The following is a 23,906-nucleotide window of genomic DNA, read 5'->3' as shown; positions in this document are numbered from 1 at the left end:
TGCGGCTCAAAATAAATGATAAGCATACAATAAGTTAATTAAGAAAAATAATGTTATGTTGTTGGTCGGTTACCTGAGCTCCTTGTTTATCACTTGTTACTTTTTTAATCTCTTTACACTATTACAGCTTTTTAAGTAAATAAATCACTGTCTCTAAATTCATTGTTGTGCTCACCAGGTCCTCATGCCTCTTGTTTGTTCCTCTAAAAATAACTTGGGTAAACTTTGACCTTTGACCCAGGATGTCAGTATAACATAAGTGAATAGAATTAGAAATAAAAAGTAGAAGAAAAAATAGAAGCGAGAGCTCATGTCTATAAGGGTTAAGATGCCAGATAATGGTTTATACTCTAAACAGGTGTGAAGAGCAGTCTTTGAACGCAGCATTGTGACCCTGCAGCTAATACAGATGAACCTATGATTACCACCAGACAGCTGATCCCCTATTAAACCATAACATGTTAAATCACAGGGATATCATGTATGAAATGTTCATCATGGCACCCTAAAGCGCCCTCTGGTGGTCATTTTTCACACACCCCAGTACAGTTCAGATAATGCTGGTTGTTGTTAACTTACTTGAAAAGACTCTAAGCTTTGACCAAGTGCTTACTGTGGCTAATGTGAGCTTACTTGATTGCTTAAATATTGCTGTGTAACTGACATAACTGTGTCAGTTTATTGACTCTATGACCCCTTTTTTTTTCTTGGGTAAGCAATATATTTCCCATCTACTTTTCTGTGTTGACCATCATCCAAAATTTTACACTTGCTACAAAGTTGCCACCGTTTATGGGACTAAACTAGGTCTAGAATTTAACTGGTAGCGAGCAAGTCAAAGTTTTGACCTTTTTGTTTTTGTGATCATGTTGTTTCAAGTATTTTAGCTTGCAAACAGTTCAGAAATGTTTCTGGCATAGCCGTGGCTGTAAATAACTAGTTAACAATTACAAAAAGAAGTTAGTGTGAAGCTTAGCTAGTTCTGTGATCATGTCTCAAAAGGTAGTGTTGGGATCTTTACTATTTTAGTTAAGATTGTGATCACTTGGTGCAAATTTCCACAAAAATTGCATTCAGTTTCATTTGAAACACTCTAGCATAATTGCAACAAAGTTGTGGATGTACACTCCTATAAATACTGCACAGATGGCAGTGAAGGTGTGTCAATAGAGACCTAATAGCATAATATTTTTTTGCCCTGGGGCACCTTGATAACAGGTAAATCCAGATATGGCATTCCCTCGAGCCCATAAGAAGTTATCAAAACATAGCAGATATGAGCCAATTGTTTAAATTTTTGTCATAAATGTTTTAATACATTCGGCCAAGATGATACATCAAAAATAGCATTATCTGTAAACAGCATCTATACACTCCGCCTCCTAGCAGTACTCCTCGGTGTTGTCCATTTTCGCGCACTTTAGAGTTTCCACATTTCCAACTGTTCCTGAACGCAGCTTATCTCCTGCCTGGTTATCAGCATGGAAAGAAAAGGTAACGTTGTAACTACTCGGCTGCTTTTAACACCTGCTACTCGAAACAAACACGCTTTTCTTCAGAACATTTATCTGGAAAATGAATGCTTATATTCATTTTAACAACTGTAACGAGCCACGTGACAGTGTAAAAGTAAAAGTAGACCACGCGCTCCGCTGTGTGTGTATGAGTGTGTGGGAACAGTATGCTAGCTCGAGCCATCAAACTAGCATCTGGTCTTGGATATGTATGTGCCAAAACTTTTATCCTGGGTAGAGTGAAAGATATGACTCAATGTCACCAGAATGTATTAAAAATGTACTAGAAATCGGCTCTATTATAGGCTAAATATGTGTGATATACGCAGTGGAAAGCACCACGTTACTGTTAGCAGCTAACTTAAAATGCTTCTTAAATGGAGAAACACACCGCTAAGGCCGGTTCACTCACTGCTTCTTCAGAGGCTGTTACTGCAGCTTTGTAACCTGCTAGCTGCTAATCTAACACGTAACTACAGTTTTTTTTTTTACACCTGCTGCGTGACACACATCATGTACTGTGTCCCTAAAATCATTAAATGGCCGAACAACAACACAATGTTCTGTTTTATAAAAACAACAGCGAGGTTTCCCTACCTACACTTACTGTTTTCTCTCACTTTTTAGTACTCGCAATGCAAGCAAGGAAGAAGAGGACAAAGCCCAGAAAACCTGGCAAAAAGTAAGTTAAAAAGCATCTTCTGCTTGTTTTCATGTCCAGCTTTTCTCTGTCTGATCTGGATCACAATGTATCTGCAATCTTCTAACTTGAAACCCCTTTACATTATATCATGGTGATAAAAATAAGTAGTACTTTGACATTTAAGTACTCATGTAATTTTGGACGGTAAGGTAATACCATAAAGACAAAATAAAATTGATGCAGAATATTTTATCCCAAATCTGTACATGGACACATGCAGTTAAAAGACAAACCTGAATTTATGCATTAAAAATATTATATTATTATAAGATTATTCTGACTTTTTCCAGAAGTTCAGACACCATGATGTGGGTTAGAATCAATGAAACTCTATAACAACCTAATAAATGCAGCAAAAGGGCTATTTTTGATCATGTTAAACATCTGTTAGAAATCTACAAGCTATAACAGTGTGACACGTGTAGGTAACCGATTATTAACCATGCCTTTATTAATTTGGAAGATATCGCCTGTTGCTGAGTTTTACAAAAAGCCAAAAAGAACATGCTGCATCCTGCACCGAATCTGGTTTACCAAGGCCAGGGTTGGGCTGTTCTTAAGAACTAAAGGGAATGGCAATAATTTGTGTTGGGGAAAAAAAAGGTTGTTTTGTAACAGTCAGTGTTGTTTAGGTCAGTAGTCTTATTTGCTCTTCTGGCAGAGGGCCCATGTTCAGTTGGATATCGTGCTGATTTTTTTCTTTTTTTTTTCTGTTTATGGCTGCTTACTGGTGTTTTAAAGAGTTACCACAGGTTAAATCTGGTCAGAGATATTCTGATGGTTTGGCAGCTTGTAAGGATGAAATGAACAGCGAGGAATAGTGCCTTAAAATTCTTTCAAACGAACAGTCTTAAAAGTAAGAAATCTGGGTGTTTTATGACATGAAAAAACCTCATTGGTGCATTTAATTTCCATTTATGTAACTGTATGTTTATTTAAATTAACCAGCCTAACATAAACCCACTGCCGTCTGAAGTTACCTGCGTTTTCTACCTGTGGACTTTAATGTTTACTTTTACATTTTTCATTTACCATGCTTTTCTCGCTCTCATCTCCACCATCTCTGACAACACCAGTGTACCCAGCGCCCTTATTCTAGAAAGCTGCATCTTCGCTGTAGTTGCTGAACAATCTTGACACCGGTCTCTGCACAAATCAAGTCATCACAGAATAGATCTGATCAGCCCTGCTGGAAGAGCATTTACAAACTACATTAAGAAGCTGTTAAATGTCATATTTACATTCACAAGTCAAATAAAATATATTTCCTTATAACCTCTTCCTGCTTTTTTTTAAAAGTTGTGATGGCCATTCCCCGTTCAAAGGTCATGCTTTTTTAGTCACGGCAGCCTCATCGCGTCCTAAATTAATACTCAAGAGCAGCAATCTTTCCAGCTGTTACTGGGCTAAAGTTTCTCCTCCTTGTTGTGGTGAAGTCGGTCTGTACGCTCATGGATCCTCAGACAACGATCACTGGATTTCTCTGACACTGAAGAAAACTTTTAAGGCATTTAAGGAGCTTTTCTTAGCGGAGAAAATTAGAATGTGTTAGTCAATGAGGAGCAGAGGGTTTTACAGTCTCTCCGCAGATAACCAGGCCACATCCTCAGGTCAAACTAGAATAAACACTTCCTGTTGGTCAGCATGCACAGAAATGTTTGCCCCCCTCCTCCAGGAAGTCACAGTTTAAGCTTGAAATGTCAACACGGCATGTTAACCTGAACGTGAGGCTGTGCAACAATTTCCATTGAAAATACATAATTTCTGTCAAGCGAGTGGCGATCATCCAAGCACAGATCATCTCCCCTCTCTCTCTTTTTCTCTCTCTCTCTTGCCCTTGCACCCATCACGCTCCTTCCCTCCCACTCGCTTGTGTCAGTCGCTCTGTTGTGGCTGCCGTGCTGAGAGGACGCAGCAGCCGCTGTTCAGTCAGAGAGCCAGGGGAGAGGAGAGCAGACCTACTGCAAGTGCCAACTTTAGTTTGCATATACAGGCTGGTGTGTCGTAGCCGTAGCCTTGTGTCCTCTGGGTCATGTGGCTCCTGGACTGGATCTTCTCCATCAATACAGCTGTGGTGAAGCTAGCCAGCGGTCTCACATGCAAGTGAGTAGAGCTGCGAGTGTCTTGATGGGTGACGGAGAGTGATTTAAAAGGGAGAGTTTGCTCGCGTCTGCAGTGCTTGTTGAATCTGTGTTACAGAGAGGTGTGAGTTTGCTCAGAGTTCGGCTGACTTATTGATGGGCTGATCCATTTTACATTAAGGAGCAGATGCTGATTGCCTGCTTACTGTGTGTGTTTATCTTACGCCTTTGTAAGCGAGTGAGAACATAGCTGATGATGTCCCTGGTGGATTTGTGCTGCTAGCTTACTTACTTTATTTCTGCATTACAGTATTTTCTTTGCACACATTTATTGTAGACAAACCACTTGTTTCTCCGTCTTTCGGTGCCTCAGATTTACACAAGTGACTGAACAGGAGCGTCCAGCATTGCAGAGAATTTTCAAGCACTTTGCTCTCTTTTGTATTTTGCTTTAATCGCTCCCTTTCCTCTCTCAGCCGAAGCCGCAGCTCATTACATAACCCATCAAATGTTTTATCATCTGCAGCCCGCTACAGCTCCGTGTCCCTCTGCTTCCCTCTCCGGCTCTCACAGGTTAGCCGTAGGTTAGCCGCTGCCCTTCTCTTTTTTTCCCCCCGTGATCCCATCTCTGCCAGAGACGTATTAAAATGTCGGTGTTTTGTTTGTGAAAGCGAGGCGGGTAGCTTGAGGCGGTGAAGATGCTGTGTTTCCGGTTCATGTGAAGGGAGATTTGTTTTTTTGAACTGAGAAAACCTGCAGTGGTTTAACTTGTGCTCTAGTTCACAAAGCTGTAGTGTCCTCTCACTCTCTCTCCGTCTCCGTCTCTTAACAGGCGTGCAATCTCAACGTGAAGCCCAATTTTACACACTAACTAGTGCCTCTGAGTTTAACTCTTTAGCACTGCATATTGAAAAGAACATAAGGGTATACTTTAATGTTAAATTAATTTGAAGGAGATTTAAGGAAGTAAAAAAAAAAAAAGCATTGTCTGTTGTCTGACAGGTGCATCCTTCCAGCCAGTGTTTCAGTGAAGCTGCTGCAGCACGCTCAGTTCCACTTTGTGTGCATTGCACCCTCAGTACAGTTACCTTGTGCTGCTGTTTCATTCTGCTGCCCCGGCACTTGGCATTGATTTTATCTGGAGGGAGGGGACGAGGAGGAGGGGAGGAAAAATTTTTGGCCACGCTCCATCCCCAGGAGCTTTTTTTTTTTTTTTTTTTCTCTGTGCCCTTGTTTGTTTTGCTTCAGAGATCTGATAGAGCTGGATGGGTGGAAACAACACAGCCAGGAGAAACCGGGAGACACTGACACACTCTGTCAAGTCGGATATGTGCACAGGAGTGATGGGGACGTCAAGTGGTTGGGGTTCTGTGTTAGTTTTACAATCACTTTCCCAGAGGGAGGCGCGGCTCAGTGCCATCAGAAATGTGGCCGTGGGATTGTTTTGAAATGAGGCTGCAGTTTATCTCTCAAATGCTACTAAAGAGACTTTTTCAGGTCTAAAGAAACAGAGCCATCATGAACGTGATGATTTAAAGTGTAACATTGCAGTGATACAGCGTCATGCACAACAACAGGGCCCTTAAACCTCACCCTTCTCTTGCAATGGAATTTAAATATTTGTTGTTTTTATAAGGTCTGTTGTTGGACAAACTTTTCTCTCTTGTATCTTTTGTTTGCTGGCAAAAAAAACCTACTCACGAAATTCAAGAATCACCTCCATGTGTTCAGAGTTTCTAAATTGTAGAGTGTGCTGTTTGCAGGACGGAACACCTGAGGTCCTGCATGTAGCCCCTGAGCCCAGCAGCTCAGCGCAGCATTAATAATGTTCAAATGCATGAATTTTAAAATCTATTTGAAAATTTGGACACGCATCAACAAAGCGTTGCTGTTTATTGGTATTGGTATAAGTACTTCTACTTCTGCATCAGTAATTGTCGTCTTTTTAAAAGACACACTTATTAAGGACGTGCTGCATGTGGCTGTTTACAACCAATTAAGGTTATAAATACTAAATGAAAGATTACAAAGGTAGACACATTTTCCTGTCTGGTAATTCTTTAGAGAAAACACCCTTTGTCAATTTATTCATAAATGTGGACAAATGATGTAAGTGACAAAATATTTTCCACAGTGCATAAGAGCATTACAGCACTAGAGTTGTTTACATACTAATACCAGCACAGAAATGTCTTTGATGCCGCCTAAAATGCTGTGTTGGTAGGTACAAGGTAGCAAGTAGTATACCAGTCATTGCTCTGATCTGATACTGGAACTAATTAGCCCACAAAAAAATACACCCTTTTATTCTCCACAACATTAGTCTACACAGCAATAATATACAGCTCCGAAAATTAATCAAGAGAACACTGTGAAAATGTGTTTTTCTCTGGTTCTACAATTTATCATATATTATCATATTTTATTGTTAATTTCTCCGTGCTTCCAAATCAAAAATTCTCATTTAGGTTTTTTGAATTTTGAATGAATGAAGTTTTTTTCAGGCCTCGAATAATGCAAAGAAAATCATGTTCATTTTGAATCAACAGAATTCAAATGTTTTAACTCGGGAAGAATTCAGAAATCAATATTTGGTGGAATAACCTGGTTTTTAATCACAGCTTGCATGCATGTTGGCGTGCTCTCCACCAGTCTTTCACATTGTTCGATGGCTTGTGACCGTCCATCTTCCTCTTGATCACATTCAGGAGGTTTTCAATGAGGCTCAGATCTGGATTGGGCTGGCCATGACGTGAAGAGAGAGATGCTGATTTAAGGAACATTTGGAGTGGTCTCTTCATTTTTTCCAGAGCTGTATATAATGTCTTTTTCTCGCAACTACTATTTTAGAGCGGCGAAGAAAAACAGCTTTCAGTTTAATTATTATGTTACGTTAGTAACCACATGTGCGTTGCTAGAAAGTCTAATGTTTTAAGGCTGTATTTTATCTTTTAAAACCAGTGAAACACAAGATGCCGATTCAGTTCAGTCAGTTGAGCAAAGTCCCTGATGCATCGGCCGCGGGTTTGGCTCTGACTCACGGCCCTTTGGGGCATGTCTTCCCCACTCTGTCCTCCCTTCCCGTCTCTCTTAACTGTCTTATCCAACAAAGGCAAAGGACAAAAAAAAGTCGTGGCTAACGTTTGTTTGTTTGTCTTTCTTTTTTTTTTTTCACACTTGTTGTGTGCTTGGTATCGCTAATCGTTATCGGAAAGGAAACATGGTATTTGAACATCGCTAGTTTGCACCTGCTCACCAAGCGGCTACCTCTGAGCTAAAAAAATGGTGTCCTCTGACGGCTCTACGACGGGCAGACGGAGACAGGGTACAGCTGGAGAACCGAATATCTGTCGTCAACTTTCCATCATCAGAATGTTTGTTTTATTTGGTTGTTTTTGTAAATTATATAAAAAAAAAAAATCATGTATTTTAATTGTGGCAATTAAGCTACATTTTTGCTAATTGGCTTCCCCTCTGTATCCTCTTCTCAACCTTTGGGGTTCATCATTAAGAATGTGAATCAGAAATGCATCACATGGGCCATGTAGCATTTTAACATGAAAAGCACACCCCGCAGAAGCCGGAGCTCAGCGTGTGTACAGCTGAGCAGCACTGAAAAAAAATATGAGTGAAACATTGTCTGAATGGCAGACGTACCAGATGAGGGGGATGATGATGGACAGAGGAGGAGGAGGAGGAGGAGGAGGGGGAGGAGGAATGGTGTTGTTTTGGTCAGACAAGAGGGAGGAGGGGGCTGCTGCTGTCGTCCCTCACCTGCAATGCAGTGCTGGTCTGCATCACCCAATCATCTCACAGCTGTCAGTGAAGGGGGCGGGGCCAGAGGCTGACGACAGCCAAGGAGAGTTCTCGGTCAGACAGAGAGAGAGAGAGAGAGGGAGTGTGTGTGTGAGAGAAAAAGTGAGAGAGAGACAGAGTCAGCGAGTGTGCAGTGGTGCCTTACACTCCAGGACTGAGCCTGCAGGGCCTCCACATTCCTCTTCTTTCTCTTCTTCTCATCCTTGCACTTGTCTTCCAGGCAGGCTGCTCCTTCGGAAACACTCGCTCTTCTCCTTCCGTTTGCCAACCCCTTCCTCCATAATCTCTGTTTTTCAGTTATCAGCTCTGATCGCTTTCTCCTCCTCCACTCCACTTTTCACTCTTCATCCCTTTCCCTCTTTTGGTCGCTCTTTTTCCCTCTCGGATGGAGTGAGAGGTATTTTTTTTTTTAACACCTGCACTCTCTCCTGTCCTCTCCTCCCTTCATCACGTCCCATGGGCATCCGTGCTTCTTGCAGGTAAGAGCTGGATGTGCGTGCGTGTCAGTGTGGGCAGTTAGAGGGCATCTTTGGACAGGTCCAGGTGTTTGCAGCGTTTGCAGAAGTCCTTGAAGTATCCTGCTTTTTGTTAGTGCTGTGAGGCGATCAGAGGGCATTGAACTGTCTCTGGCCAACTGTCGGTGTACGGCACTGAGAAAAAGACTTACATGCACGATCTTAGAGAGCACGATCATCTGCTGTCTTTTGGAATTTATGTGTTCATGCTTTTGTTTTGTTTTTATTATTCCTTATTCCCTCTCATGACATTGTCCCTTTTATCCTCCATCATTTTCTCCCTGAAACTCTGTTTCTGTTCCCTACTTATTCAAAATACTCTTTATTTGGCAGCTATTTTTAGATCAGTCCCCTTTAGGGGATCGCAGGTCATTGTCTTCAAGCCTTCTTCATATTTATAATGATTTATCCTCACATTAGCCGATCTACAGTGAAGTGTTTCAGTGTGTCAATGCGGGAGGAAATGAATGGATTTATACTCAGATTCAGGTTGTTTGTTTTTGCATTTTGAAACGTCCTTTGCAGATAACTCTTGTCAACAAAATGCACACTATTCTGAAGCCCAGCTTTGGCCCACTTTTTCGTTCGCTTCTTTGGAGTCAAAGTTACACTAAATTAGGTGATTGTTGGGTGTTTGGGAAGGAAGCAGGAGCATGAAAGGTCAACGGTCACATTTGAAGCAGTATGAGTGAGGGATGACGGGAGAGTGACGTAGGAAGTAGTGGTGGGAATCACAGGGTCACTCGCGATACATATATCTGATTAACTTCTTCTTCGGCTAATTAATTTCCGTTCACGTTACATTCGAGGAGTCATGAAGCACCTTATGTTTGTACGGTAAATATCAATATTTGTATTGCACGGGTCAGGACGACGATATATTGCTGTATCGATATTTTGTCCCACCCCTACTAGGTGCTGTTTCAAACTATTTTTAACTATGCACATGCACGTAAACAAATGATCAGTGTCAGATTCCAAAACATCAACAATAGCTTTGCCAATGTTTTATTGAGAAGGAAATTGAACATGTTTGTAAGGACACACAGAATGATAAAAACTCCACGATGTTACTAAATTAGTTAAAATACTTTAACAGTGTTAATGACAGCAGTTTGTTATAGTTATTAGGGGTGGGAAATGCAGCGTAACTTGTGATATGCTGCGCGATACGTGACCCACAATCACGATAATTTCGCGATACAGCAGACGACGATATTTAATCGAACCATATCGGTATTTTGCCCCATCCCTGCTACGTAGTGTTTCAAACTTGTGTTAACTGTGCACATGCAAGTAAACAAATCTAGTGTCATTTTTCCTTTGCAGCACAGTGTGTGGGCAGACAAAGCTCCTGCATGCAAGTGCCAAAGTTTCCTAAGACAATCACAGTCAAGGCCAGAGAAGCCTGGAGGCAGCACATTCGTCTTTACGTAACTGTAACAGTTTAGTTAATGAAACATGATTTTCAAAGCCAGAAGCAGTTTTGGATTCTACTTATTGAATTACTGCTGAACAACACAGGGAGAGCAAATAATGTTTTGGGTTGAAACATTCGGAGTAAATGAAGAACTTGTTCCAGTGACACCTCTTCTCTTTGAGGACACGAGAGAAAAATCACACAGCAGATGGGTTGATATTTAAATGCGTAAAAACAGAATGAATAATAATACAAATCTTTTTGTCTCTTGGTTTTCTCAGACGAATTCACCAGCAGGCCAGTGTGACAGTGTGGTATTTCAATGATCACAGATAGTAAATATGTGAGCAGCAAACAGAACCGTCTATATTTGTTTCATTGGCTGCGTTTTATATGTTTTTACTTTATGCTGGTGTCTGAATCAGAAGCCCCTCATCGGTCGCAGTAATGGACCTTGTTTATGAACTCACTATCCCAGACTTCCACATCATTATCTCCCGTCTCTCCTCCTTAGGCGTGCTAACAAACAGTCGAGGTCTGCAGGCGGCTGAGCATGACACAGCTTTGTAAGCATGATTTGCTAAGATGCGTCCAAAGTGGTCCTTCTGCTCCGAGTTAAGCCAATGAACTGATTAGCAAGTCATGCTAATCCAAATGACTTGAACATCGTTGAACAAATCAGAGCATCTTTAACCAAAGCAGTCAGACTGATGCCTCCACTTACTATTTTAAAATCATTAACAGAAACCGCAGTAAGCTGTTATTTTTTAAAGGCGACAGTATCTGTCAAAGTCAGCTGCTTCTCTTTCTTAGCAGCACATACAGTATGACACTTGCTGTAATTAGATTCAAATCCTCCTCAGCATCATCTAGGATTGACTGTTTGACTCAGTAATTTAAGCTGCAGCACACGAGTCCACATGCGGCACATTATGACACGTTCTCTTAACGCTAAGGTTTGGTATGCACGTCCACCGTGTGTTTATTTGACAAACGGTGTGAAGAAAAACATCGTTATTTGTGAGAGAAACATCTATCCGTGCTCTGCATGCAGAGATCAGGATGCCTGCTGGAAGCTGTTGGCTGTTTTTACCTGCAGAGTGCAGCGTGATCATTCAGACCATTGCACTAATACAGTGAGGCATCTTGAGACTCATAAGGTTTTTGTCATAAGAAAAATTATAGTGGGATAGTTCTGTGCTGCAGGAATGTTTGCTTAGGTTCTGAGGATACTTTGTTGTTTTACCTGATCCTGATTTAGTATTTTCTGTAGGCGTTCTTTTGTTTTTGTACGGCTGTTTGAAGACAAAGATAGCAAAAAAAAGCCAAACACATATTTGACACTTTTTGCTGAGGGATTTATGCTACACAGAATCGTTACCTACACATCAAGGTACTTTGTTTATGGTCCTGAAGTTTACAAAAACCTTGTTGTAACCTTGTGACCATGTGATGAATATAAGATGCCCCGGTTCTTCTGTACATGTCACTGTTGTACTGCAACAAAAGCAGATTGTAAAGCTGTTACTATAGGGTGTCAATGTTCTCTTTTGATCAATGATGTTAGTCTCTCTACAGCACAGTCTCTTCTTTCAGCACCATGGACAGCACCAAGAGTATAGTCTGTGAACCATAACAAACCAAAGCAGTTCAGTTTATCCAGAAACAAATACCATACTTAGATCACTAAACAAGGACAAGATGATGTTGCTGTGTGACAGTAATATGACTCCGATGGTATGCTGTTGTAACTGACACTCAAAGAGGATGTAGTGTTTCAGTTTGTGCAGCTGGATGCTCTCCTCTGTAGTACTGGATGTAGTTTCAATCTGCAGGGGCCTCTAGTTTGACTTGTTTACCTTCTAACTTGAATCCTGTTTGTGAATCTCTGCATGAAAACAAACATGGTCTCTGTTACTCTCCGACAAGCTGTCCTCTATGAAAACTGCTGGAGTGGTTTTTTAATAATTAATCCACCACGTTACCATTCACACAACACCGCATGCTCATTTAAACGTTGTTAAATCACCATCAGTTATTCAACAATACAATGAATGTTTAATGATATTAGGTCTTGGTCGAGAGGAGACTTGTTCTTTAATCCTGTTTGGTGTAGTGCTAAAGCTCCAGGCGCAGTAGGCGTGTCTGAAGATGAATAAATCACACATCTCTTCTCTTCCTCCACCTCCCACCTTCCATTTTGTTTTAAATTTAAGTCAATTATACTCCAGAAATGTGCCTTTATGTTTGTCTTAAATAGACGTCCTTAGATATACAAAAGTAATTAACAGTAATTCAAAGCTTTTGCATCGTTTAACCTTTATTGCTTTCTCTCCACTGTATCGTCTCTTTTCTTTTCTTCCCTCTGTAATCAAGCCGACGTGAAATTTACCGGACTTCTTGTGACGGATTGATATGATTACAGTTAGTCCTGCGGATTGTGTGATTAGAGCTGCATCCCTAGCAGCAGTCTGTTCTTCATAACAACGGTCTGTTATCAAGAAATAACAGACCTCAGAATGCTGACTAACCGTTAACCAGTAATCAGAATCAAGTATTAAACACAGCCGTGTGATAACAGTTTTCTAATTTTTTAAATGAAAATATACATACAGAAATTAATACTACAGTGTTTCCCCTACATACATTTTGCAGTGGCTTCACATTTCTACAACGTGTCCTGAAGTTGCAATTAAACGACTGAGATTTCTGCTCCAAATGAGCGGTCGTTTGCCCGCTCTCCTCATTGAGGAAGAGCACTGACACAGTGACAGGAGGCACAGGACATCAATCACACGTGAAGTTGTGGCAACCAAATAAACAACAGCGGGACCAGTTTACAAAATCCTAGAGGGAACACTGCTATAGCACTCTTTTATTTTCTAGTTTGACAGTAATAACGGAAAAGAAAAAAATAGATAATTGGAATAAATAACAATTCAGCAGACAGTTTTATGATGAACGGTGTCAGAGAGAGAGGCGCTTACTTTTACTTTATTTAGTATTTTTACCGATCAACGGGTCTGTCCGTGTTTGGAGGGGTTTAGACCAGTGGTTAATTCAGCTCCTGTTATGAACCTTGTGAGAGATAAAAAACTGAAGCAATCCTAAAAATAAGCAGAGCATCTAGAAACATGCTGAGGTGTTGTTGTTCCTGATGTGCTGTGTCCACAAAAGAGCTTCGAGGAGACCCTGACTTTTTAATGGGAAACTGCTTATTCAGGGTAGCTTACGGTGGCTGACGAGGGCAATCAGGCTGCAACGGCCCAAATGGTTTCCATTAAAAGAAACAGGCTGCAAATTCAAAAACGCATACAAAAATCCAAAACAAATGCAACAATGGAAACACGCTGCAAATGAAACACACTTGCTGCAAAAGGCAGAAAGAAATGAACATATAATGCAAATACAGAAAGAATGCAGTCATCAACACACACACACCCAGAAAACATGCATAAGGAAAAACAAAACAAATCCTGTCAAGACAACGGAAGTGCTCCAGTAGCTTGATTAGCTACATCTTCCTCTACCACCACAATGTTGTTTGCAATCGGCATGTGTGAAGTTACCTGAAATCGGATCTTCTTCGCTGCTCTGAAACGGGGGTTGCCAGCGGGAGCATGAATGTCCTTGTTGCTAGCAAAGACCTGAAAAGTATCCAACGGGGGACAAACTGGCATAATTGTCAATACCTGGTCTGACGTTTTAGACTGTGTCTGACGTTTTTCCCGTTGGAGAAAAGGCGAGGAATTTAATTTTGGATTAAGAAACAACAGAAGCGGTATTGAACCATTTAAAGCCTTCTTGTTACAATTGTAGTTGTAAGTTAAGTGTACTGTCATTTTAGTTTCAGGTAGAAGTGAAAAAACAAGTTGACACTCTCCCGCTCTGCTGCAGCTCTCCAAACCAGGACACTCATCTGGTCTGATCCACTTTGGTGCTGCAGTGTTTCTGTGCCCTTCACAGGCGACTGGTGTCTCTTTACCGAGCTTTCTGAGTTTGCGTTTGCATACACCCTCAGAGCACAGTGTCTGTGGTTTCCATACAATTATTGACTCTTCTTGGAAAGTAGCTTTTAGTTTTTGGCATGTCAGCAGTCCTGTGACAGTGAATAGTGATTTATCTCCTGTCATAGTGTAATTTCACCGATCTCTGGTATCACTGTGAAAGGATAGTCGCGTGTTACAGCCTAAAAAGCACCAGAATGATCACTCCACTCTTTTCACTGCACTGTCTGATTAAAACATCATTCAGTCTTCTTTTGTGCAGCTTTTACTGATCTAAAAAGCACCCTTGATTTTTGCTTGCTTGTACTTTTGTTGAGATAAGACTTTATCCTAATCCACTGTATCGCTTATGAGTTTCTCTTGTTTAGTCATTACTGTCAGCTTTTTGATGAAATGCCTTCCCTCTGAAAATGACTGTCATGGAAACCACGATCTCAAATGTTCACTGCTTTGTCTCGTGTCACTATTTTTGTGACTCTCGTGGAGCCGGTCTGACATCTCTTCAACCTTTGTCCTTCTGTGACTCTCCTGCCTCTGTACTTACTTCCTTCCTTCCTCCTTGTCTTTTCTGTTCCTGTTTGCTTTTGACATTTCCTCTCTCTCTCTAACCACCATCCCTCTCTCTCTCTCTTCCCCCCCGCCCCCCCTCAGATCAGAGCCTCATGGTCGTGGAGGCGGCTCTCAGCCGGGCCAGGCAGACTCTCCGCTCCCGGAGCAGGACGAGGAGATCCTGGGTTCTGATGATGACGAGCAGGAGGACCCCAACGACTACTGCAGGGGTACGACATCTCTAATATCAGACACATTTGTTTATATTCAAGCCAAGATATTACACTGGTGCCATGTCAGTAATGGATACTTTTTAAAGGGTCAGTTCGCCGATTGTCAACCTCAGTCCTTTTATGGGGAGCTAATGCCATTATGGAAGGACAAAAATGCTATCTACTTCTCCAATGGGTCCTGGAAAACCTCCACCAGACTACGTAAAACGCGTCATCTGGCGGAGGCCAGGGAGCTTGCTAAACTACACTTCCTCAATCTAGGACGCCCGCCTCCTTTCAGAGGGAGGGGCGCAATGCACGCTGGGTGTTGTAGGAATGTAGAATGGCCGAAACCACGAGCTGTTTGTACAACTTTCTCCACAGCTATGGCGCCAATTTCAAATATTATTGCTTCTATCGATTACAGAGAACAGCAGCTTTGACTGACAGAGGCTTTTTCCAGGGGCCAATTGCTCCTTTAATAGTATTGTCATAGAGTTTTATACGCATATAAAATTGAATGAAACATGATATGATTCAACTTCATGTTAATACGTTACGACACTCAGCACACCATAATTAAGAACACTGTTTTATCCCATCTTCCTTTGCTCAGGCGGATATCACCACGTGAAGATTGGAGATCAGTTCAACGGGAGATACCATGTGATCCGTAAGCTGGGCTGGGGGCACTTCTCCACTGTGTGGCTGGCCTGGGACATCCAGTAAGTTGTCTCCTAACATTCACTGTGTGACATTTATACAGTGATGTACAGATTTGCATATTTTACAAAGCCTAAAATCCTCTTAAGCCACAGTGAAGTGTGATTTCTTAATACTGTAATACTTTCAAAAAATAAGGATCAGAAATAGTGTAAGGATTTCTTACAGCTGCCAAGGATTGCAGTGTGCATGCATAAGGATATTACGGTCTTCAGTGAGGGCCATGATTTCTTTGTTGCTGCCTTTATATGTTTTGTATGTATAAATGTGCCTAGAAGTATAATATGTATGTTCCTGTAATTGATATTAATAGAGACATGTTTAAAAACATGTTAACGTGTTGTGATGAGTTTTATACAGAGATTGTGTGTGTTTTTTTTCAGGGAGAAGCGCTTTGTGGCCATGAAGGTTGTGAAAAGTGCTGAACATTACACAGAGACGGCTCTGGACGAGATCAAGCTGCTCAAATCCGTAAGTCACACAGCCACCAAGACAGATCTATTTCCAAATCCACTCATACTCCAGATAATCCAGACTACTTTCACAACCCTGTTTGTGTGTTCCAGGTGAGAAATACAGATCCCAGTGACCCCAACCGAGAGAAAGTGGTGCAGCTTCTAGACGACTTCAAAATCTCTGGCATGAATGGCACTCGTATCCTTGAGAAATCCATTTTTGAGCAAATGCTTAAAGTGATTAATACTGGCGTTTCCAATGGTGCCTGTTAAAAGTTAGCGCTATTGAAGTCTTTCTTTTCCAGTGAAACAATGCTTGGCCTCTTTCCATTTTCTCTTCCCTGCTGATTCTGTCTCAGTGTGAAGGCTTTGACGTACTGATGACACGCATTTCAGGCCAAACAGCTACTTAAATGTTAAACGTCCAGGAGACAGACTGTGTCACTTCAGGCCAGACGTTCATTAAGCTCGCCCTTGTTATTGTGCTTGAAGGCCACATGTGTATAAACATACATCAGGCAGAACTCTACCGGAGTTATTGAGTCTGAATGTCAACAGCAGTGACGAGATACAATTTACCAGCCTAAGGTCGTCAGCCATTTTACGACGCTCCCAGATTCACAGCCGGGCGATGCTGTAAGTGGTCCGCAGATGTTTGATGTATGTTATGTTAGGCTATCTGTTAGCTTTGGCGCGTCTTTAAGTGTCACAGTCCCTTATGCAGCGACACTCTCTGTCTGACGCCATCCGCTCTGCAGCTGCATGTTCAGGCAACACGCCCAAACATCCTCAGGTTAATTAAGTTTACTTTGGCGATGTATACTGAAAACCTTTTCTATGGTGTGTAGTCTGCAAACAAAAGCAACATTTACAGTATGCGAAAAATACCCGGATGTCGGACTGATTCTGAAGAAATCTCAGTATGTATCGGACCAGTCTACCTCGCCTAATGTATCCCACAATGCAATGCGCTGAAACAATGGCAGTTGAAATGGCAGACGGCAGCAGAAGAGCAGATGGGGGCTCTATAGCTAAAGAAGCAGCTTTTTGCTATTGGTCGGCTATTGTTTACTTCTGCTTTCCAAAACAGGAAACTGGCGCCTGGCGCTGCATACTGATGAAGATACATTTTAACAGCTCCGTACTACCGCCGAACACAGTATGCAGTATGGCATTTCGAACACACAGCACTCGTCTTCAGATTAATATGCCCATTAGTTTTAGTCACATTTTAGTAACTTTTACCTTTAATAGTTTTAGTATAGTTTTGGTCGACAAAAACTCAAAAGTTTTAGTCCAGTTTAAGTCAATAAAAAGTCATCACATTTCATTCATTACTTTTAGTCCAAAGTTATCTCTCTCTTGGGAAAATTTGACTCCCCACCTCCAGTCTCCCTCTTCTAATTTTTACCTGTTTGCTTCAGGTAAAATCAGCACTTTAAATTTCAGCCGATCATCCATAAAGTAATGAACGATGAAGAAACAGCATCTAAAGATACTTTTCATCGTCGCTTTAGCCGATGATCGCTCCTTTTTGTCTAGAAGAAGCGTCGAACGACGCGTAAAACGCCCCATTTTTCTTTAAGCATTCACAAAGCCTGAAGCCGAAAGCCTACGTTAACAGATAAGATTCACAACCACCCTTATCTCCACAGCTCACCACTAACATTTTAGTCCCGTCTCGTTAACGAAGATGAAGTTTTTACTATCAAAGATCTATTTTTAGCATGTCAGAGTCTCGTCTTTGTCGTTGATGAACATTTTTCATTATTTTATTATATTATAAATTAACACTTGTTGAAAGTAATTTAAGAAGTCGTATTCTTTTAGTCCTTGACCTTGCACGTCTTCAGATGTGTGCATGGTGTTTGAGGTGCTGGGATACCACCTCCTGAAGTGGATCATCAAGTCCAATTATCAAGGCCTTCCTCAACCCTGCGTTAAGAGCATCATACGGCAGGTACTACAAGGCTACACTTTCAAACATCACTTTTTATGATGATTGTTATAATTGACACATTATTTGGCTGTTCAAAAGTGAGATCACAGAACCCCTTTTCTGTTCTGCAGGTTCTGCAGGGTTTAGACTACCTCCACACCAAGTGTAAGATCATCCACACGGACATCAAACCGGAGAACATTCTGCTGACCGTCAACGAGCCCTACATCAAGAAAATGGCTGCCGAAGCGACGCAGTGGCAGAAGAGTGGTGCTGCGCCTCCCTCGGGCTCTGCAGGTCACGACCTTTCTCTTCCTCAGCACTTCACTGAGCATCTTTTGTGATTTGATCGGCGTGCTGCTGACGACAAAGAGGTCTGAAGGCCTAATGCCTCTCAGCGTCTCACTGACCTGTTTAGAACATTAATGTGAGCAGATAACCTAAATTACCATGATAAACACCACCAGCTGATTCTAATTAATGTGTTTAATTGGACTTGGTTTCACGATTGAATTGTCAAGAGGCACAAACCGCCCACAAACTGGGAATTTCCTAATTTTCCACTTCTGTGATATAATCCTCGTGTGTGTGTGATGTAAGCCTTCTGACACTTGAGGGGTTTGACTTTAAAGCTTGTGGAGGTTTCTAATAAAAGAGAGCGCTTATCTGTGTGTCAGTATGAGTCACCGCTGGATTGGTTATGGAAATTCCCAGCGTGCTCAGAGGAGTGTGTGACTCCCGCTGAGCCGGGTGCCGCAGCAGAGATGCTCTATTAGTACAGCTCGCAGTGAATCAACTCAGCCACTCGAACAGAATACTAATTATAGAGAGGCAGATACGCCACATATGTTGCTCACTAATGTAATCCTCTGTCCTGTTTCCTACAGTGAGCACAGCACCACCACCCAAACCAGTGAGTTATGTTTTATAATCTTTTTCCAGATTGACCGATGTGAGGAATCAAATCTGAATACAAACCTCAATCTTATTTTCTCTCCTCTTATTCTCTTTCCCAAGATGGCCAAAATGTCAAAGAACAAGAAGAAGAAAATGAAGAAGAAGCAAAAGAAGCAGGCAGAGCTGCTGGAGAAGAGGATCCAGGAGATGGAGGGAGGAGCGGCACCTGAAGGAGGTGACGAGGAGGATGAGGAGGAGACGACGACGACGACGTCGACAACAGAGACCACGGAAGACACCACTTCCTCAGCCACCCTCTCGATGTCGGCCACGCTGCAAGACATTGCGAGCCACACTGTCACAGGTGAATGAGCGGCCAGATGCTAAAATGAATGGAAGATAGCAGATAACAAATCATACACCACATACCATCCAATAGTGTGTGGCATTTAAATCACTCTGCAGTAGACCTGGGTAATTATCGCCTCAGCTCCGATCTGCATTGATGGGAACACAAAATAAGGCACACTTAACTCTGCCCCCTTTCCAGTGCGATGCTATGCTCCATCGGTAACTTCTGCGAGTCCTTGACATCTCTGCTACAAATTCCGCCCGTCTCCGTCCGAGCAGCGCTCGAACATCGTTCCAAATTTGTCGGCGACAAACTTGATACACAGACTGAATGAGTAATAGATACAATGAAGACCTAACCACCGTAACATCTTCACTGTTTACTAACCCTGTTTCGGTGGGAAAGGGTTATAACGGTGTTCAAATGTATGTTTCATAAGCGTGACCAGCTTGGTGACTTTTGTAAAACAAAAGCTTGCGTCTCCTACTTCCTGTCGGCACACACATCCTCATGCCGTGTGCTGCAGGTGTGGTCGCTAAAAGTAAACAATCTGCGGCACGCCTGCTCTGTTACCGTGCTGCTCGTTAAGCCACAGCGTTAACCAGCAGCACGTTCAACATATCTGTAATTGGTGAATTTTAACTTATTAAAATTGACAATTTCAGTCTCAAAAATTCTGTATCTGTCAGACTCAAGTATCAAGAGTACAATTTATGAGGAACTGAATTAAACAGAGTTGATTAACACAATCTGCTTTGCCACAGACTCGCCTCCTGACGAGCAGCCTCAGCAGACGCCCGAGCTAAATGAACACAGAGAGGAGAACAACATGGAGGTGAACTGCAACGGCGGCGCCTCCACACCGGAGAGCGAGACCAGTCCAGAGGTACAAGGGACCAAGCAGACGACAGAGGAGCTGGAGGACCAACAGAACGCCAACCAACCTGAGTGTAACACAAATTCCCCGGACACGTTAAGTAACCAAGAAGAGCCTCAGACCTGCAACGGTTCACCGGAGGACCCCGACGCCGACCTGCAGCAGCTCCCTGCTTCTGTCTGCCCTGAATCTGTCAGTGTAGAGTTGAAGGAGGGAGACAAGGAGGGAGACAAGGAGGGAGACAAGGAGGGAGACAAGGAGGGAGACAAGGAGGGAGTCAAGGAGGGAGACAAGGAGGAGAAGAAGGAGGAGGAGATGGACACTCAAGGGGAGACCAAAAGAGAGGATGACGATGAAGACAGCCAGAGCGGTAAGTTATCTATACAGTAAACTCTTTGCAGCACTTTACAGAGGCCTACCAAGGCAACATGCAACAAATAACAAAGCTTTCACTGCAAGCTAATATACCTCCATTTATAGCCATTTACCTTAAACCCAGAAATTGTGTTGTAAAGGGTTTTTTAATGTGATGCTGGGAGTTTTTGTGTCTAAAGTTCTTGTCATTCTGGTCCCATCTCTCTTCTCCTTCACCCTCCTCTGCCTCCACCTCCTCTCTTAAACAGGAGCATCCGGAAATATGTTAGTAAACCCCCTGGAGCCCATCAATGCGGACAAGCTGCAGGTTAAGATCGCCGACCTCGGCAACGCCTGCTGGGTGGTGAGTGCAAATATACGTTAGCACTTTTTATTCTTCAATGAAGGGATCCTGTTGGGACCTTGAACATTTTGTCCACTGTGCTTTTAAATCAAACACACCCTCAGTTGTTACTACGTGCCTCAGCATTCAGGATTTCTCTCTCTCTTGCAGCACAAACATTTCACAGACGACATCCAGACACGACAGTATCGCTCTCTAGAGGTGCTGACGGGAGCCGGCTACAGTACACCAGCTGACATCTGGAGCACAGCCTGCATGGTAAAACCGACGCACACAGTCACCTACACTGGCAGCACCTCTACAACTATAAGGGGTGGGACCAATCTCAGATCCCATCCGCTATAATCTGATTATGATATAGCCTCTGGGGACAACGGTGAACATGGCGGGCGTGTAGCCAGCAGTTAGCGATGAACGACTTCCCTTTCCGCGTGCAGCATTGTTTATAGAAAAAGTTTTAAAATGCTCTTTTGTTGAACGGAGGTCGGATCGATCATTTTTGATGCATTCAAGGATGTCGGGAAATCTAACCACTGAGCGGCTTTCGTGACACAGCGTCAAGGGAATTAATCTCAAGTTGAATTTAGCATCTAGAACTGATTGTTAGCTGAAGTTGCTGCAGATGTCTGTTTATAGAGATTAATAAGAAGCTAAATCGTTGTCAGATGACGCTGATGGGAGCCGACATGTCATTACGTTATATTGCGTTATGCCTGCTCTGCTCTCCACACGGACTGTTTTTCCTGCATGAGCCGCAGCCTGCTGACACCTGATTGGTCAATATGTATCCTAATTATTTTAATACAGGACATGATCTCCACCAACACTTTGACTGCAGTGTGCTGAAATCATGTCGATATGCACGTAGGACACCAGGACATGAGAGAAAAAAACGGCTTCCTAGTCATGACCCCCTTGACTTTAATAGGCTTGTTCTTAATGAAACGCATCCATCTACTGGTTATTGAGTCTGTGTGTGTTTTCTTTCCTCAGGCCTTTGAGCTTGCCACAGGAGATTATCTGTTTGAACCCCACTCTGGAGAAGACTACTCCAGAGATGAAGGTTAGTGTCTGCTTCCTCTCTCTCCAAACATCAGGTGTTAATTAGGCTGTTAATCCAGCCGACAAGACACACTGTCCCCTATAATGGTTGTTTACTGAGGTGCTTCATCCGCTGTGTTTGTGTGTTTCTGCCTCCCTGTAGATCACATCGCGCTGATCATCGAGCTGTTGGGTAAAGTTCCTCGGAAGCTGATCTTGGCAGGCAAATACTCCAAGGAGTTTTTCACCAAGAAAGGTAAACACCGCCGCCCTGTCACCAGCTGTGTGCTGTGGCTAAATCCAGTTCATCTTAAAATACGCTCAGGTGCTAAAATAACTATTTCAGGCTGAGTACCTGGAGGCCCAAGGGAACGACCATCTGCTCTGTTTGAGGACAGAACTTGCTAATTAGATTTAATGCAGCTATTTCAAGTTCATAATGGTGGTGCAGCAGATTTATTTCAACCAATCCACATTTACTGTAATTTGAAGGCTGTATGATACCCACATAATGCGATATTGTAACATACTAATACACAGTGTTTGTGTTTCTTCCAGGCGACCTGCGTCACATTACCAAGCTGAAGCCGTGGGGTTTGTTTGACGTGCTAGTAGAAAAGTACGAGTGGTCCAAAGACGAGGCTCACACCTTCAGCACTTTCCTGCTGCCCATGCTGGACCTGGTGCCTGAGAGGAGGGCCACCGCGGCCCACTGCCTCGCCCACCCGTGGCTCGCGTCCTAGAGGCCTCCCCCGTGCACAGCTCCACCCTTCATAATGTGGAAGGATAAATTAGGTTTGAAGATCCTTGGCTTGAAAAACATCCAGCCCACAAACACATTTATGTCCGCAAGACCCTGTGACTGCATAGTGCATTGTGCCTGCATCCTCCTGTCCGGGCCCTCAGAGGCCGCCTACACACACTTTCATGAATACAATAAAAAGACAGACTGCTGCGGAGTCTTTGGTCTGTTTTGGAAAACACTGGTGATAGAAGGAACTCTCGGGCTGCTCCCTATATTTATAACTTTTCCTTTTGTACTGGCTGCTTAGGACTTACTGACCCTGCTCTCGTTGTTCTGACTCCGGCTCTTTCTCTGAGTAACATTATTCTCTGTACTTTTAGCTACACATAATGAGTTTAAAAGGAAGTTGCACTTGTCTACAAATGCAGAGGCTGTTGACAGAAACCATCCAAACAATTCATCGTGTCGGTCATTAATGAGCCAAATCTGTCTCTTCTTTGCCATCATGTTAGCCGTGCCAGCTGGTTTTACCGTTTGCTGTCAAATGTGTCAAAGTGCTCAGAGTTCATAACTCCTTAACAACTTCTACACATTTATTTACAGGCAGAACTACATGATTAGAGGGTGTTAATTTCATCCATTAATGGGGGAGAAATCAAACTGTCATCTGAGATTTTTCAGGTGTTTTCGTGAGGTTCAGTTTTCTTAAGTTGTCTGTCAAAAAGAAGCACTTGGTGCAAAACAATATAATGTGAATAACACAGATCCCTGCTCGACGTTAGGCGTCCACGCTGTTTCACACCTGGTTCACTGCTTGTTCAGAAAGGCTTCCTGTCATTTCCCTCATTAACATCAAGTCCTCGTGGATCCACTTTCAGTGTACAGTACAGTGTACCAAAGACTTGGCCTTTAGTCTCTCCCTCTCTGCAGCGAAAGCTTTGCACAGTTTCTAAAAGAGACTGTAAGTCCAAATGTTGTTTTTTTTTTTACACTTTTGAAAATTCCTCGAAGAATGTTGAAGCTGATTTCCAGCTGTGTAAAAGGTGAAGCTACGTTTCATGTTTTTGTCAGTGCACATGAAGTGTTGGATCTGGAAGTAATAGATTGTACTGAAAACAGATGCTGTAACGATGCTTTGAAATCCCCTCGAAACCATTCTGCTTGTTTTTCTACGTCTCCTCTCCCTCTGTTCATGTCTGCCCTCTTAATTTGATTATTTGTTTCTGTAGGCAATAAGAATAAACATTTTTCCAAATCTAAATAGGTTCTATTTGCCTTTTAAATTATCACTGCCTCCACACGAATACGCACAGACATAAACACGCTAAGATTCTGGATTTCA

The 23,906-nt window shown here is 42.5% G+C and overlaps 1 protein-coding gene across 3 annotated transcripts; it reads left to right on the top strand.

The window, feature by feature from the left end:
• The first annotated feature begins 1,441 nt into the window (after nucleotides 1-1,441).
• On the top strand, nucleotides 1,442-23,825 carry srpk1b (SRSF protein kinase 1b). 3 transcript variants are annotated; one of them, XM_069678222.1, is made up of 16 exons: nucleotides 1,442-1,494; nucleotides 2,142-2,196; nucleotides 14,708-14,835; nucleotides 15,434-15,542; nucleotides 15,924-16,011; nucleotides 16,107-16,194; nucleotides 17,849-17,955; nucleotides 18,066-18,231; nucleotides 18,822-18,847; nucleotides 18,952-19,195; nucleotides 19,948-20,430; nucleotides 20,684-20,778; nucleotides 20,929-21,036; nucleotides 21,772-21,841; nucleotides 21,983-22,075; nucleotides 22,378-23,825. In XM_069678222.1, exons 1-16 carry the CDS (start codon nucleotides 1,482-1,484, stop codon nucleotides 22,560-22,562), a joined length of 2,058 nt encoding a protein of 685 aa, XP_069534323.1. In that variant the 5' UTR covers nucleotides 1,442-1,481; the 3' UTR covers nucleotides 22,563-23,825. The 3 variants fall into 3 exon arrangements, with proteins under 3 accessions (XP_069534323.1, XP_069534322.1, XP_069534324.1); XM_069678221.1 differs by lacking the exons at nucleotides 1,442-1,494; nucleotides 2,142-2,196 and adding an exon at nucleotides 4,250-4,320; XM_069678223.1 differs by lacking the exons at nucleotides 1,442-1,494; nucleotides 2,142-2,196 and adding an exon at nucleotides 8,511-8,593.
• Nucleotides 23,826-23,906: the final 81 nt, after the last annotated feature.

The sequence above is a fragment of the Semicossyphus pulcher genome, unplaced genomic scaffold, assembly GCF_022749685.1.
Source record: "Semicossyphus pulcher isolate SPU_LCO1_2020_fin unplaced genomic scaffold, fSemPul1.0.p SCAF_3, whole genome shotgun sequence".
Classification (NCBI taxonomy): Eukaryota; Metazoa; Chordata; class Actinopteri; order Labriformes; family Labridae; genus Semicossyphus; species Semicossyphus pulcher.
This window is presented reverse-complemented; position numbering and strand designations above follow the sequence as displayed.